This window comes from Erinaceus europaeus, chromosome 6, assembly GCF_950295315.1.
Source record: "Erinaceus europaeus chromosome 6, mEriEur2.1, whole genome shotgun sequence".
NCBI lineage: Eukaryota > Metazoa > Chordata > Mammalia > Eulipotyphla > Erinaceidae > Erinaceus > Erinaceus europaeus.
In genome coordinates, this window is record NC_080167.1 from 4,295,834 (window position 1) to 4,311,998 (window position 16,165).

The 16,165-nt window shown below is 60.5% G+C and overlaps 1 protein-coding gene across 2 annotated transcripts in view; it reads right to left on the minus strand.

Annotated features, from left to right (window-relative positions):
* KIAA1671 (KIAA1671 ortholog) overlaps positions 1-16,165 on the minus strand; it is an 82,938-nt gene that overhangs the window by 29,371 nt on the left and 37,402 nt on the right. The window contains exon 1 of one of the 2 annotated variants that reach the window (XM_060192557.1): positions 10,861-10,926. The exons of the other annotated variant lie outside the window; for it this stretch is intronic. Coding sequence (XP_060048540.1) covers positions 10,861-10,911 — 51 coding nt within the window. The 5' untranslated portion in view covers positions 10,912-10,926. Of the gene's footprint in view, positions 1-10,860; positions 10,927-16,165 lie in introns of those variants that run through there. 2 annotated transcript variants of the gene reach the window in all.

Genomic DNA, 16,165 nt, shown 5'->3' on the forward strand with positions numbered 1-16,165 from the left:
GTGAAGCTCACGGACCGGCGTAAGGATCCTGGTTCAAGCCCCCGGCTCCCCACCTGCAGGGGAGTCGCTTCACAGGCAGTGAAGCAGGTTTGCAGGTGTCTGACTTTCTCTCCCTCTCTGTCTTCCCCTCCTCTCTCCATTTCTCTGTCCTATCCAACAACGACGACATCAATAAAAATAACTACAACAACAATAAAAAAACAAGAAGGGCAACAAAAGGGAAAATAAATAAATATTTAAAAAATTAAAGAGAGAGAGAGAGATAGAAAGAAAGGGAGGGAGGGAGGGAGAGAGAGAAAAGCAGAGGATCCCAGGGACTGTGTGGGCTCTGCGGCTGGGCGCTGAGCTGGAGGCCGTCCCACCTGCTGGGTGTTTAACTGAGCACCTACTATGTGCTTGCGATTGGGGACAAGTGTCCTCACAGGCCGCCTCAGAGGGCTGTGCTGGGCTCTGGAGGCTCCTGAGGTGCAGGCATGTGGGCGAGGAGCCATCAGGTGCCCCCAGATGGTCTTTCCTCCTCCTGAGAGGCCCAGGGAACACGCCAGAATTTCCCAGAGTCCCAGACCTCCCGCTCAACCCAGAAGGAGAGGGAAGGACACCAGGCCGCTCCTCCCACTCCCACCATCTGTGCCTGCAGCGCTGGCCCTCCTCCGCCAGATGCCAGCCTGGGGACTGGGGGACAGCCCCCCCAACCTCCTCGGCCTGCTGGAAAAGGAGCCTCCCCTGTGGGCCTGGGGCAGAGCCAGGAGGTGCAGGGGACAGTGCTAGACGCAGGCACGAGGCCCTGAGTTCGATCCCTGGTGTCAGGCGTGCTCTGGGTGTCTCCCTGGGGAGAGGGGGACTCTCTGAAGAGATGTGATAAAGCCGTCCCCGTGAAGACACTAGGGGGCCACTCCAGGTCCCCTAGCCACCTGCTCGTGGTGCAGACCCAGCACCCACCCAAAGGTAGCAGAACTGAGTCCAGACAGGTGGGCAATGCCGGGAGGGGCCCAGGCAGCAGATGGCCCACACAGCACCTGCTGCCAGCCTGTCAGCAGGGTCCCCGTCGCCATGGCAACCCAACCCTCCAGGCTCAGGGAAGCAGCAGGGGCTCTGGGTGGGGGGTGGGGGCTGAGGCATCTGGCTCTGCTCACCCATCCCCCCCCAAAACACTAGGTGACAGGGAGGCCCTCAGTCACCCCCAAACGTCTGCTGGGCACCTACTATGAGCTCTGTGCTAGGCTCTCGGGGAGGCAGGGGACGACCCCCCAACCCCCCAAGCACGGCTGATGGGAACCCCTGGTACCATCTCTGGGGGTTGCGGGGTTCAGCCCGGTTCACAGGTGGGAGAAACCACAGCACAAGCCAGGGAGCTTGTTGTCTGTTGCCTGCAAACACAAGGTGGTCACAGAGACTCAACTGAGTCCTGCTGTCACGAACCCCCGAGTCCTGGCACTTGGGGCATGGACTGAGTTCGAGCCCCAGCACCACAGGGAGAAGCACAGGCAGCACTGGGGGGAGCCCCATGCATGGTGGAGTGGTGCTGGGGTGTCTTTCCTTTCTCAAAACGAAATAAAGAAGGAAGGGGGGAGGCAGGCGGTGTCACACCCGGCTAAACACACACAGTACAAAACGCAAGGACCCACACGAAGACCTGGGTTCGAGCCCCCGGCTCCCCACCTGCAGGGGAGTCGCTTCACAGGCGGTGAAGCAGGTCTGCAGGTGTCTGTCTTTCTCTCCCCCTCTCTGTCTTCCCCTCCTCTCTCCATTTCTCTCTGCCCTAGACAATAAAATGGCCTCCAGGAGCAGTGGATTCGCAGTGCCAGCACTGAGTGCCAGCGATAACCCTGGAGGCAAACAATTAAAAAAAGGAAGAAGAAGGAGTCGGGGGGGCACCCTCGGGCCCCCCAGCCTGGCCTGTCAGCCGTTGGGGCTCTGTCAGCGTGGCCAGCTGAGAGCAGGTGCTGGCTGTGAGGGCAACAGAACCCCAGATCTTGAAACAGAGCCCTAACAGGCCTTGGGGGAAGGGTGCCCGGGGGCAGGGGGCAGGGGGCAGGGGGCAAGGGGTGTGGGGGCACCAGTCCCTGGCCAGGTGGCCCTGGCGCTCGGCACACACCCCCCCCCTCAAGGCCAGCCCGCTACGGGAAACGCAAGAGCCATGCTCAGCCAGAGCTGACTTCCTGTCCGCCTGGCCGCCCAGAAGAGCAGGAAAAGCCTTCAGAGGGCCCCAGGCCCAGGGCCACCCAGCCACCACCCCCGGGACGGGCACGGGCACAGGAAACGGGGAGCACCAATGGGCTGGAGCAGGACCCAGGGGGACTCGACGAGGCCTCCCTGCCTCGTGCTCATCAAGCAGGCCGGGGAGGTGGCACAGGCCTGGCAGGCCTGAGGCTCTGGGTTCAAGTCCCGGCGCAGCACACGCCAGAGCTGGGTGATTCCCTCGTCACTGAGGGCTAAGCTCACTGTGTGTCAGACCTGCCCGGGCTGGGGCTTGAACCCAGGGCCTCCCGTATCACCACCCGGTCCCACCCACTGGTTCCTCAAAAGCTCTGGGGGATTTGGGGGCACCCGGTGCAGGGGAGGGGGGAGAAGGTGCTGGCAGCCGACGGGCAGGGGAGATGAGTCAGACCTGAGGGTTTGCAGGAACTCACAGCACGTTCTAAGTTTAGAGCCAGAGGAACAAAAACATGGAAACGGCGGCTCAGCCCCTGGCTTCTGGGGGTCTGGGGGCTCCCCGGCTCCCCCGCACCTCAGCCCGTCTGGGACCCTCCCACACTTCCTGGGCCCGTGGGTGGACCCCCCAGGCTCAGCCCGGAGCCCCGGAGCCCAGTGCAGAGGACACCCTGCAGGATCCTGCTGAGTGGGGTCCCCTTCTTGGGATCTTGGGGGGATTTGTGGCTGTGCCCATCAGCAAAGGGGACTGCTGGGTGCTGGGATAGGGGGCTGCTGGGTGCCCCGGGGCCCATGGGGAAGGAAGCCTGGGTGACAGCCAGAAAGCCTGCAGGAGACAACACACGCCTGACTGGGTATGAAGACCTGGGTTCGAGTCCCAGCACCACTGGGGGCCTCCTAGACAGCTCTGGGGAGGCTCCATGGATGGGGAAGCAGAGCCGTGGTGTCTCTCCTCTCTGTGTCTGTCTGTCTGTCTGTCTGCCTCTCTAAATGTACAGATTAAACTGGGGGGGGGGGCTCAACAGGGTCAACGGTGCACAAGGCCCCAGGTTCAACCCTGGCCCTGTGAAAAATAACATTTCTTTTCCCTCCAGGGTGATTGCTGGGCTCGGTGCCTGCACCATGAATCCACTGCTCCTGGAGGCCATTTTTCCCTCCTTTGTTGCCCTTGTTGTAGTTATTATTATTACCATTGTTGATGTTGTTCATTGTTGGATAGGACAGAGAGAAATGGAGAGAGGAGGGGAAGACAGAGAGGGGAAGAGAAAGACAGACACCTGCAGACCTGCTTATTGCTGGGCTTGGTGCCTGCACCATGAATCCACTGCTCCTGGAGGCCATTTTCCCCCCTTTTGTTGCCCTTGTTGTAGCTTCGTTGTGGTTATTATTATTGCCCTTGTTGACGCAATTTGTTGTTGGATAGGACAGAGAGAAATGGAGAGAGGAGGGGAAGACAGAGAAGGGGAGAAAAAGACAGACACCTGCAGACCTGCTTCACCGCCTGTGAAGCGACTCCCCTGCAGGTGGGGAGCCGGGGGCTCGAACCGCAAATACCATTTTTTTAAAAGTCACCTCCAGGGGTTGATCCATGGCACAGCTGGATAAGGCCACACATGACACACAGTGCACAAGGACGCAGGTTCAAACCGCCAGTTCCCACCTGGGGGGGGGGGGAGAGCTTCACAAGTGGTGAAGCAGGTCTGCAGGTGTCTCTCTCTCCCTCCCCACCCTCCTTTTTCCCTTCCAGTTTCTGTCTCTATCCAAAATAAATCATTATGCAAAAAAAATCCAACTCATTAAGAAAAGGTGTCTCCAGATGGCTTCAGCCCCCGCTGTTCAAGACTTCGCACTAATAGGCCCAGAAATCTCAGAGCAGCCCCCTCCCCAGCCCTGCCCGACCGCCTGGCCCGCCACCCAGAGCCTTCCACCTTGGGGAGACGCGCCAGACCCCAGGGCAGATGTGGATATGGGAGCCCCAGATTATGCCCAGGTGGCACTTGGGCAGGTCTGGGGGAGGAGAGGAGACCCTGGGGCAGGGGGCTGGGCAAGGCCCCCTGCCCTAAATCAGACCTGGAACAGAACCAGCAGAGCTCCGAGAATGAGGAAGGTTCAGGAAGTCTCGGGATGGCAAAGGCAAAACTGTGGCAGCCCCGTGGGCAGGCTGGCATGCACCTGGCAGTGCACACGTGTTCGCACGCACCAGGACCTGGATTCAGGCCTCATCCCTGGGCCCCACCTGCAGGGAGGATGGTTCCTGTGCAGGGAAGCATGGCGGCAGGTGTCTCTTGGTCTCTCTCCCTCTCTAGCCCCACCTCCTTCTCTTAGTTTCTGTCTCTACCCCAAAAAAGTGGAGAAGTAGCATTTTAAAAGATTTAAGGGTGTCGGGCGGTAGCGCAGTGGATTAAGTGCACATGGCACAAAGCACAAGGACCAGCGGAAGGATCCCGGTTCAAGCCCCCGGGTCCCCACCTGCAGGGGAGTCACTTCACAGGCGGTGAAGCAGGTCTGCAGATGTCTGTCTTTCTCTTCCCCTCTCTGTCTTCCCCTCCTCTCTCCATTTCTCTCTGTCCTACCCAACAATGAACGACATCAACAACAATAATAATCACAACGAGGCTACAACAACAAGGGCAACAAAAGGGGGAAGAAAAATGGCCTCCAGGAGCAGTGGATTCATGGTGCAGGCACTGAACCCCAGCAATAACCCTGGAGGCAAAAAAAAAAGATTTAAAATAGAATAAACTAGGGGTCAGGTGGTGGCGCAGCGGGTTAAGCACAGGTGGCGCAAAGCACAAGGACCTGTGTAAGGATCCTGGTTTGAGCCCCCGGCTCCCCACCTGCAGGGGGGTCGCTTCACAAGCGGTGAAGCAGGTCTGCAGGTGTCTGTCTCTCTCTCCCCCTCTCTGTCTCCCCTCCCCTCTCGATTTCTCTGTCCTATCCAACATTAGTGGCAGCAATAACAATAACGACAACAAGGACTGTAACGAGGGCAACAAAATATGGGGAAAACATAAATAAAATAAAATAAACCAAATCAACAGACTCTTACCCCTAAATAAGGCAAAACGTGAACCTAGTTACTGAGCTCCCAGAATTAAAAGGACACAGCTCAGGCCCCAGAATTAAAAGGACACAACTCAGGCAGGCGGCCTGGGTGACAGCCCAGCACCGGAGCCCAGCCCCTGCGTGGCCTGCAAGTGACACAACCTCTCTGAGCCCAACTCTTCGTCAGCAGAACTGGGGGTGACAGTCTCATCTCTGGAACAGTCAGAAGGATGAAATCAAAACCACAGGCAGCACTAAGCCCAATGCCCAGGCACAGACTGAGCCCACCCTGCCCTCTCTGCCTCCCTCCCTCCCTTCCTCCAGCCCTACCTCTCTCTTCTTTAATTTTTCTTATTATCTTTGATTGGGTAGAGACAGCCCAAAATCTAGGAAGGGGAGTTAGAGAGACACCTGCAGCCCTGCTTCACGACTCGAGCTTTCCCCCTGCAGGTGGGGACCGGGGCTTGAACCCGGGTCCTTGCGCACTGTAACATTGTGTGCTCAACCAGGTGTGCCACCGCCCGGCCCCTCTCCCTTCCTCTCTCTGTGACACTATGGGAGTTAAAAATAAGCCTGAAAGAACAGAAGACCAGGAGTGCCTTCTCTCCAGGCACTTGGCAGAACCTGGACGCCCCCCACCACCGCGATGCCCCGCTGGCCAGCCTGGACGGAAGCACAGGGAAGGGCCGCCCTCTAGTGTCCAGATCTGGAAGTGGCTCTGCAGGGCGGCTGCCGGCCCTGACCTGAGCCTTGGGAAGGGGCAGGTGCCAGGGGCTCCAGCCAGGGGCCCACACAAGGAGAAGCCGGTGTAGGAGAAGGGGGCTCCCCATCCCCAGATGAGAAAGCCAAGGCTCAGGGTCACACGGCAAAGGAAGCTGAATTGAAACCCAGATCTGTGTGTCCCCAAAGCTCCATCCCTTTCTATTTTCAAGATTTTCTGAGAGGAGAGAATGAGAGAGAATGAAAGAGAAAGGGAGGGAGGGAGAAAGGGAGAGAGAGAGAGAGAATGGGAGAGAGAATTGAAGACAGAAAGAATGGGGGAGAGAGAGAATGGAAGCAAGAGAGGGAAAGAGAGAATGGGAGAGAGGATGGAAGAGAGAATGGGAGACAGAAAGAATGGGAGAGAATGGGGGAGAGAGAGAGAGAATGGGAGAGAGGATGGAAGAGAGAATGGGAGACAGAAAGAATGGGAGAGAGAGAAAGAGAGAATGGGAGAGAGAGAGAGAGAGAGAATGGGAGAGAGAGAGAAAGAGAGAATGGGAGAGAGAGAGAGAGAATGGGAGAGAGAGACAGGGAAAGAGAGAATGGGAGAGAGAGAATGGGAGATAGAATAGGAGAGAGAATGGAAGAGACAGAGAATGGGGGAGAGAGAATGGAGAGAGAGAGAGAGAGAGAGAGAGGAGCAGAGCACTGCTGGGCTCCAGGATGAGACATTCCCAGGGACTGAACATGGCCTCTGAGGTCCTGTGCTCCAAGCCGCCCCACCTGACTCCCCGCCTCCTGGGATGATGGAGTGAGTGGTGCCGGGGACACCCTGAGGTCTCAGCCCAGCCACAGAGGAGCTGAAGCCCAGAGTGGGCGGGCGGTGCCCCAAGTCACATGTTGACCTCACCCAGCGCCAGCACACTGCCCATTCCTTTCGGCTGCTGCCGATACCGCCGGTACGTCCCTGGCCCTGGAACCCCTGGGACAACGGGGGGGGGGGGGGGGGGGGTGATGGGCGGCGGGGTCATCCAGGTGGAAAGATCAGTGGTCACCCCAGGGAGAGAGGTGGTCTGCAGGGGTCAGAGACCAGCAGGACAAGCCTCCATCCCACAGCTGCTCTCCGACAAGCTCCTTCTCTTTTGGAAGACGAGAGAGACAGAGACAGAGACAGAGACAGACTTCAATTTGATGAGCAGGAGGTTTTGGTGCAAGCTGGCAAGTCCTCCCAGCCTGCCCCGTGGGCCTCAGTTTCCCCACATGTGGAACCTGAAGGTCTGAGCCTGTGACAGAGTGGAAAGGAGGGGCCCTCAGGGATGCCAGGCCTCCCTGGGCCTCCATTTCCCCAGCTGGGAAGTGGGGTGAAGAGGGGGCTCCCCACAGGGCCCTCTTGAGGATGCAGTCAGACCCCCCTGAAGGCCTCATGCAGGGGCCAGGCTCGGGGGGGACAGCTGTGCCCGACGCCTCATCGTGAGGCTGCTGTGACAGACATGCAGGGCAAGTGACAGTCGGAAGCCACCCGTCTCAGCCAGGCCAGCTGAGGAGGTGACGGGGAGTCCAGGATCAGGTGACACACGGCTACGGTTACTCGTGATCTGAGCCAGAGCTGCACCTGCCCGCCCACTCCCCACCAGGTGCCAGGCCTGTGAGGCTGGGGGGGGGTTCACCCTCGGAACAGCCAGGCAGCCTCGGGCCAGGACGGGAGGCTGCCAACACCTCCCCCAACCCAGGAGCACAGCGCAAAGGGAGCCTGTGAAGGCAGCTCAGGACATGGATGAGGAGATGAAGGCTGAGACAGCTCACCCAGCAGAGCGCACACCTTCAATGCATAAGATCTCCATCACTCCCTGGTGCCACCTGGGAGCACCCTGCACAGCACCCAGGGAGCCCCATGGAGGGTAGGCAGGGCTGTGGGGTCTCTCCTCTCTCAGCACCCTGCACAGCACCCAGGGAGCCCATGGAGGGTGGGCAGGGCTGTGGGGTCTCTCCTCTCTCAGCACCCTGCACAGCTCCCAGGGAGCCCCATGGAGGGTGGGCAGGGCTGTGGGGTCTCTCCTCTCTCAGCACCAGGCACAGCACCCAGGGAGCCCCATGGAGGGTGGGCAGGGCTGTGGGGTCTCTCCTCTCTCAGCACCCTGCACAGCACCCAGGGAGCCCCATGGAGGGTGGGCAAGGCTGTGGGGTCTCTCCTCTCTCAGCACCCTGCACAGCACCCAGGGAGCCCATGGAGGGTGGGCAGGGCTGTGGGGTGTCTCCTCTCTCAGCACCCTGCACAGCACCCAGGGAGCCCCATGGAGGGTGGGCAAGGCTGTGGGGTGTCTCCTCTCTCAGCACTCTGCACAGCACCCAGGGAGCCCATGGAGGGTGGGCAGGGCTGTGGGGTGTCTCCTCTCTCAGCACCAGGCACAGCACCCAGGGAGCCCATGGAGGGTGGGCAGGGCTGTGGGTCTCTCCTCTCTCAGCACCAGGCACAGCACCCAGGGAGCCCATGGAGGGTGGGCAGGGCTGTGGGGTCTCTCCTCTCTCAGCACCAGGCACAGCACCCAGGGAGCCCATGGAGGGTGGGCAGGGCTGTGGGGTCTCTCCTCTCTCAGCACCCTGCACAGCACCCAGGGAGCCCATGGAGGGTGGGCAGGGCTGTGGGGTCTCTCCTCTCTCAGCACCAGGCACAGCACCCAGGGAGCCCATGGAGGGTGGGCAGGGCTGTGGGGTCTCTCCTCTCTCAGCACCCTGCACAGCACCCAGGGAGCCCATGGAGGGTGGGCAGGGCTGTGGGGTCTCTCCTCTCTCAGCACCAGGCACAGCAATCAGGGAGCCCATGGGGGGTGGGCAGGGCTGTGGGGTCTCTCCTCTCTATATACTGGTCTCTCCCTCTCTCTCTGAGTACACAGAATTAAAACCTAGGCCAGGACACTGCTCACACAAGCATAAGGCCATCAGTTCACTCCCTGGTATCATGTAAAAAAAAATTTAAATGAGGGTGCTGAGCAAAGAACTGGGGGATGGGGGCACTGTGCCAGCCAGTGGGGCCAGGGCCACCCTGGAGAGGTGGCACTGAGCAGGACATGAAGCAGAGAGCAGGATGCCTACTGGAGGAGTGGCGGAGGGGCTGTGTGGTTCACTGGTCACCCTCCAACTCCCCTGGGTGTGGCCCCTAGCTTGTGCTGACCCCACTGGAGTCCTGGGTCCCCCCATCTCCCAGCTGACATCAAGCCCGGCCTTCCCCAGTACTTGAGACCCTCCACTACTCCGGGTGTCCCGCCTCATCCCTCGCAGGGTACTGTGCACCCTGAGTCACCTACCCCGGGCTGGGGGCTCTGTCTCTGGAGACGCCCCCCCAACCCCAACCCCAACACAGACTCCAGACACCAACTGGGGAGTTACCGGCCTGGCTGAGCTGCCCCCAGTCCAGGGGAGCATAGGCAGAGGCCACACATGTGGGGTCCTCTCAGCATCCCACTCCCCAGCACCTCCGCACAAACCCCAACCAGAAGCCCCCAACCCTGTCCTTGGGGGGGGGTATGGAGATGTCACTATGCAGGCAAAGATGGTCACATGTTGACCCAGCCACTGGCCCCTCGCCCCTTCCCAGAGAAATGCCAGCACGCCCGTCACAGAGCTGAGGCCCCCCCCCCAACAATCAGCACATGCCTCTGGGGGTTCCTGAAAGTCACCTGAGTGACCCCCTGATCATCGGCTGTGAGGGTGACCTTCTTTCATTTTTACGTATGTACTGGATAGGACCGAGGAAGACGAAGGGGACAGACAGGGGTCCTAGCAGTGCCGCAGCTGGTTAAGTGCTCACATTACAGCGCGCAAGGATCTGGGCTTGAGTCCCCGGTCCCCACCTGTAGGGGAAACTTCACAAGTGTGAAGCAGGGCTGTAAGCGTCTCTCTCTTTCCCTCGCTATCTCCCCCTCCCCTCTCAAGTTCTCTGTCCCTATCAAATATCTGAGAGACAGCTTCACCATGTGGTAGGGAGTGGGGGCTTGAACCCAGACCCTTAACTAGTGCACCAACACCCCAACTCTATCTTTCTTGTCACTCAGACAACTCCAGGGGTTTCCAAGGGCTCTGGGGTCCCAAGGCAGGGGAACAGCAACCCCGCCACGGGGTCTGACACCCGGTGGGTGCCTGGGCCGCCAGGACCCCGTGGGTGGCAATGTTGGGAGTGACGGACGAGGGGGAAAGAGGGCAGAGGTGGAGGGGAGGAGGCAAAACAGGCCAGAGCAGCGTCCTCAGTTGTCATTTTAGGAGGTCTGGAAACAGTCCCCTGGCCAGAGGCATCCGAGGCATTCACAAGCCCTCAGCAGGGCGGGAAGAACACAGTTGCCCAGGGAGACCTCTGCTCTGGGGCACCCCAGGCCCAGCCAGGACGACACCCCCTCCCCGCCCCACCGAGCCTGTGCCCCAGAGTCCTGTGAAGCCTCCCAGCAGCCCTCTGCAGAAGCAGGTGAGGGCACGGGCCGGGGACGGGCCACGAGCTGCCCCGGTACACACAGCAGGCATAAGGCTGCTGGACCCGGAAGACACGTCCTCGTGGGCTGACCGCACCGCAAGGCAGGGGGCTTCTCTGTGCCACACAAGACACGGCGCAAGGACGGCTATGTCCTGACCTGCTCAGGAAAATGTAAAGGAAACCGAGCAGACAGCACTGCCCAGTTCAGTCAGAACTCACGGGGGGTTGGGGGAGGGGGGACACACGCCCCATAGGCTGTAATTTCAGAGCTAAGAATCTTTCTCCAAACCAAAGAAGCATGGCTATCTGAAAACTCCCCACAGGCCTGTTTTTCCGGGTCTTTGCAAGGCACACACACACACACACACACACACACACACAGCTCTGCCTCAGGTCTGCCCCCTCCCCCAGGCAGCCCTCCAGCCTGCTCCTTCCTGTAGCAGCCTTAGAGGAAGCCAGGGGGTGTGCAGAGCACCCAGGCAGGGGCAGCAGGAGGGGCTCACCCAGAGAAGCCGCAGCAGCTTCAGGAGGCCAGGGCAGTAGTAGTACTCCATGCTGCACAGGGACCCAGCTGCCAACTCTCCTCAGGTGGGGGCACGGCTGGCTCCCCGGTCACGGTCACGAGGCAGGCGGCAAGCATCAAGTTCACGCCGCATGAATCATTCAGAGATTCAGAGACTGCCTCTGGGGGCAGGGATTGGTCAGCCCTGGGCCTGGGACGGCTCTGGGGGGCTCCCCAGGCACAGCTGAGTCCCAGGTGCAGGGGTGTGAGTGTGTTTGAATGCACAGGCGTGGCGCACGCTTGCTACCATGTGACGACCGTGTGTGTGGGGGTGTGAGGGCGAGCGCGTCCTGTGGGCATCCCCTCCGCACCACCCCCACCCGTGCACATGGCCCTCCCCCAGACTTCGGCCAAGCTCCCTCTGAAGGGCCCAAAGCAGGGTGGGGAGGGGTCCCCCTTTCTGCAGAGGGGATGGCCAGGCCCAGGGAGGGGCAGGGACTCGGCCGGGTGGGTCACACAGCAGACTGGAAACAGCTCGGGCCAAGAGCCTACCCACCAGGCCACAGGGGCAGACAAGCTCCCAGAGTTGCCGGCAGCACCGAGGAAGGGGGCTGGCGGGACACGGGGATGGCTCTCAGAGCCTCAGTTTCCCCTGCTGTGAAGTGGGGGGATGGGAGCCCAGTCACCTGGTGTCACTCCCACAGGGCTGGGGACACAGCAGCGTCTCTGCCGGGCAGATGGGGTAGCCGGGCCGAGGGAGACAAGGAGCCAGCCCAGACCCCCCAGACCAGCCCCCGTCAGCCAGGCAGGAACCAGAGGCCGGAGCCTGAGGAGGGCTCAAGGTACAGAGGGGATTAGGGAGCAGGCCCTGGCTGGAGTGTGGTCCCAGAGCCATCCCAGGGCCCAGGACAGGGAAGGACAGTAGGCAGGACTCCAGCTGGACCACACGGGAAGAGCTGCACAGCGAGGGAGGCAGAACTGCCAGCCTGCAGGCACAGGCCTGGGGCTTGGCGCACCACGTCTGACCCAGGGCGCTCGGATGGGACCCCAGGATGGCATGGCTGAAGGAAGGTACAGCCTGCTTCATGCCCCCACACACACACACACAGATGCAGACACATGCCCAGGAGGGGAAGCAGTGGGTAAAGCCCTGAACTCAAGACAGCATGAGGCTCCGACTCGGATCCCCAGCAGAACATGTACTGAAGCGAGGCTCTGGTTCTCTCTGTCCCTGCTCTGTGTTGATACAAACATTCAAGGGGTCCTGACACTGTTGCACCTGTTAGCATGTGCAAGGACCCAGGTTCGAGCCCCCGGCTCCCCACCTGAGGGGGTGTCGCTTCACAGGTGGTGAAGCAGGTCAACAGGTGTCTATCTCTCTTTCTCCCCCTCTCTGTCTTCCCCTCCTCTCCATTTCTCTCTGTCCTATCCAACAAGGACATCAATAATAACAACAATAACAACTACAACAATAACAAGGGAGGGGGTTAGGAGTCGGGCAGTAGTGCAGCGGGTTAAGCGCATGTGGCGCAAAGCACAAGGACCAGCGTAAGGATCCCGGTTCGAGCCCCCGGCTCCCCACCTGCAGACGAGTCACTTCACAGGCGGTGAAGCAGGTCTGCAGGTGTCTGTCTTTCTCTCCTCTCTCCATTTCTCTCTGTCCTATCCAACAATGATGACATCAATAACAACAATAATAACTACAACAACAAAACAAGGTCAACAAAAGGGAATAAACAAATATTTAAAACAAATTTTTTAAAAAAGAAAAGAAATGGCCACTGGAAACAGTGGCTCCGTAGAGCTGGCACCGAGCCCCAGGGATGCCCTTGGCAGCAGTAACAAATATCTAAGCAAATCCACTTGAGCCTTTAGAAAGCAGGACAGTCCTGAGGAATCTGCTTCTCCAGCAGCCGGGAGGCCGGACCCACGGCCTCCTTCCTGCGTGGGCTCAGCACCTGGCGACAGGCCGGGATACATTCCTCCCATCCCCAGAGCCGGGCTGGCCCTGCTGGCATCTGGGCCTCCAGAAGCCAGGGGCCCACACATTCCCCGTGGGCTCCCCAGAAACGAGCCCAGGCCCTGAGCCAGATGCCGGGCAGTGCCGCCCAGGTTGGCTCAGTGGGGCTGCCCACATGCACGTCTGCCCATGGCCTGCCCTCCTGGAGGTGGGGGAGTCCGGGGCTCGAACCTGGGTCCTTGCACATGGTAACAGGCCCCCTTGAATGTATGCTGCCCCGGGAAGGGGGTGGCGGGTCTCGTGAGGGTGGGGACAGCCGGCCAGAGGACAGCCAGCCGGACCCCAGGCCCTGGCTGGGAGGAGGCAGAGGGGATGGTCCCCGCCTCAGTCCAGACCTGAGGTTCCAGTGTCGAGGGTCCCCTGCTCTGCAGCCCTCCCCCCAGGTCCTGGCGCCAAGGTGGCCTCAGCCGGAGCTGCCAGGAGGTGGCGCCAGTGCACCAGCGGCCGGCAGCACAGTCCCAGCTGCCAGGGCCCAGGGGCGCCTGCGGGTTCAGCTCTCCTGGGCCTCACACCTTCCTCCTCCTCGCGCTCCAAAGCCTTTGCCTGAGCCACTCCCTCCACCGAAGGCGCACCCATTCTCCCCTTCTCCCCTTCTCTGAGCCGCCTGTGCTCAGAGAAGCCACCCCCTGCCCGCCAGCTCTCTCTGCTCGCTCTCTCTCTCCCTCTCTCTCTCCCTCCCTCCCTCCCTCTCTCTCACTCCCTCTCTCCCTCTCTCTCACTCCCTCTCTCCCTCTCTCTCACTCCCTCTGTCTTCCCCCCTCCCCTTTCTCTCTCCCTCTCTCTCCCTCCCTTCCTCCCTCCCCTCTCTGTCTCTCTCCCTCCCTCTCTCCCCCTCCCTCTCTGTCCCTCCCTCCCTCTTTCTCTCCCTCACTCTTTCTGCTCTCTCTCTCCCTCCCTCCCTCTCTCGCTCTCTCACTCCCTCCCCCTCTCTCTCATTCACTCCTTCTCTGCTCCCTCTCTCTCACAGTCTCTCTCACTCTTTCTCTCTCTCCCTCTCTCTCTCTCTCCCTCTCTTTCTCTCTCTCCCTCTCTGTCACAAAGTCAAAAAGTCAAAAAGGCTGCGGGCTGGGCACTGGGTGGTGTTGCATCTGGTTGAGTGTACATATCACTATACATGGACGAGGGTTCGAGCCCTCACTGCGCACCTGCAGGAGGGAAGCTTCACGAGTGGTGAAGCAGGGCTGCAGATGTCTCTCTGTCTCTTCCTCTCGACCTCCCCATCCCTCTCCACTTCTCTCCGTCCTATCTAACAAGAGAGAAATTAAGATAAGGCCACAGTGATGTGCCTGCTCTGGAGCCCCATAAAGTCTGACCCCAAACACACTCCACCCAGCAGCACAGACCCCCAAACCCACCCCACCATCAGCCCACCACAGCATCTCCCCTGCACTGACTACACCCCCACACCCCAGCATGTTCTTTGGTCGTGGTGAGAGACCCCAGGGCGTGAGAGACCCCAGGGCTGTGAGAGACCCCAGGGCTGTGAGAGACCCCAGGGCGTGAGGGACCCCAGGGTGTGAGGGACCCCAGGCTGTGAGGGACCCCAGGGTGTGAGGGTCCCCAGGGCGTGAGGGACCCCAGGGTGTAAGGGACCCCAGGCTGTGAGGGACCCCAGGGTGTGAGGGACCCCAGGGTGTGAGGGACCCCAGGCTGTGAGGGTCCCCAGGCTGTGAGGAACCCCAGGGCGTGAGGGACCCCAGGCTGTGAGGGACCCCAGGCTGTGAGGAACCCCAGGGTGTGAGGGACCCCAGGCTGTTAGGGTCCCCAGGGTGTGATGGACCCCAGGGCATGAGGGACCCCAGGCTGTGAGGGACCCCAGGCTGTGAGGGACCACAGGGTGTGAGGGACCCCAGGGTGTGAGGGACCCCAGGCTGTGAGGGTCCCCAGGGTGTGAGGGACCCCATGGTGTGAGGGACCCCAGGGTGTGAGGGACTCTAGGGTGTGAGGGACCCCAGGGTATGAGGGACCCCAGGCTGTGAGGGACCCCAGGGTGTGAGGGACTCCAGGGTATGAGGGACCCCAGGGTATGAGGGACCCCAGGCTGTGAGGGACCCCAGGGTGTGAGAGGGGGGCCCCAGAGCCTCTGTCCGCAGGCTGGAGCACAGCAGGCCTTAGGCCTGAACCCCCTCCCAAAGCAGAAGGACCTGGGATTGGAAAGCACCTCCTCCAGGCTGGCCCCCACCAACAGGAAGCACAGAGCACAGGGATCCAGCGTTCAGGGTCACGGAGGGGCCTCTGGGGCGAGCCTGCGCCAAGGTCACGCACGGCCCAGCTGAGTCACCCGTTTTATGATCCTACAGGAGGATTTATGGGCAAAAGAGGGGTGCCACCCATGGGTGCTGGTGAGGTCCTCATGTGCCCTAGAGGGCGGGGAGCCAGGCAGGCCAGACGCAGCCCCAGCTCCCTGACTGCTCTCCCCCCACCTGCCTCAGTTTCCCCAAAAGCAGGGCCCAGGGTTCAAGGCCCCAGGCCTCACTGAGAGGTCACCCTGCCTACGTCAGGGCCCGTTCTCTCCTGGCCTTGGTTTGCCCACGGAGGCCAGAGAGGACCATCCTCACTTGGGGAGAGAAACACTTGAGGCCCCACGAGGCCCACCCAGTCCCGGGCCACAGCCACAGAGGCAGAACCTGTAGCTTCTGCTGCTTCCGGCCTCCGGCACCCAGTACTGAGCTGAAGCTTGGCTTTCGGCAGCAGGAGGAAGAGGCTGGGGCATGGCCACCCCTGGTGACCCGCGCCTGGAACTGCAGTGTGTGAGGTTCAAGTTCCTGGTTAGGAATCCAAGCAGATGGCAGGGGCGGGGCCCTGGGGGGCCAGCTAGCAGAAACGACCAGAAAGAAACCAGTTTCCAGGGCCTCCCCCCCCCCATCACCTCCACACAGGTGCCATCAGGTCAGCCAAGGGGCTTCCACCCAAGTAGGTGGGGGGTGGGAGAGCAGGTGAAGCCGCTGAGCAAGGGGGTCACTGCTTGAGACCTCTGCGCCAAGGAACCTTCCGGATTCTCAGTCTCCCTGTGTCTCAGTCCCTCGCTCCCTCACCATCACCAGACGAAGCCTGCCACAGACACCTCCTGTACCCCACTTCACGGAGAAGGAAACTGAGGCTCTGGGAAGTGAAGCTTCCTTCCCAGCACCCCAAAGATAGAAGGGACTGGCCTGGGATTTAATTTTTGTGGGCATTCTGGTAAATACCTCCCACCCCAAAAAATGTTTCTTCTGCTTTTTTTTTTTTATTTTGTTTTCCCTTTTGTTGCCCTTGTTGTTTTGTTGTTGTAGTTATTGTTGTTATT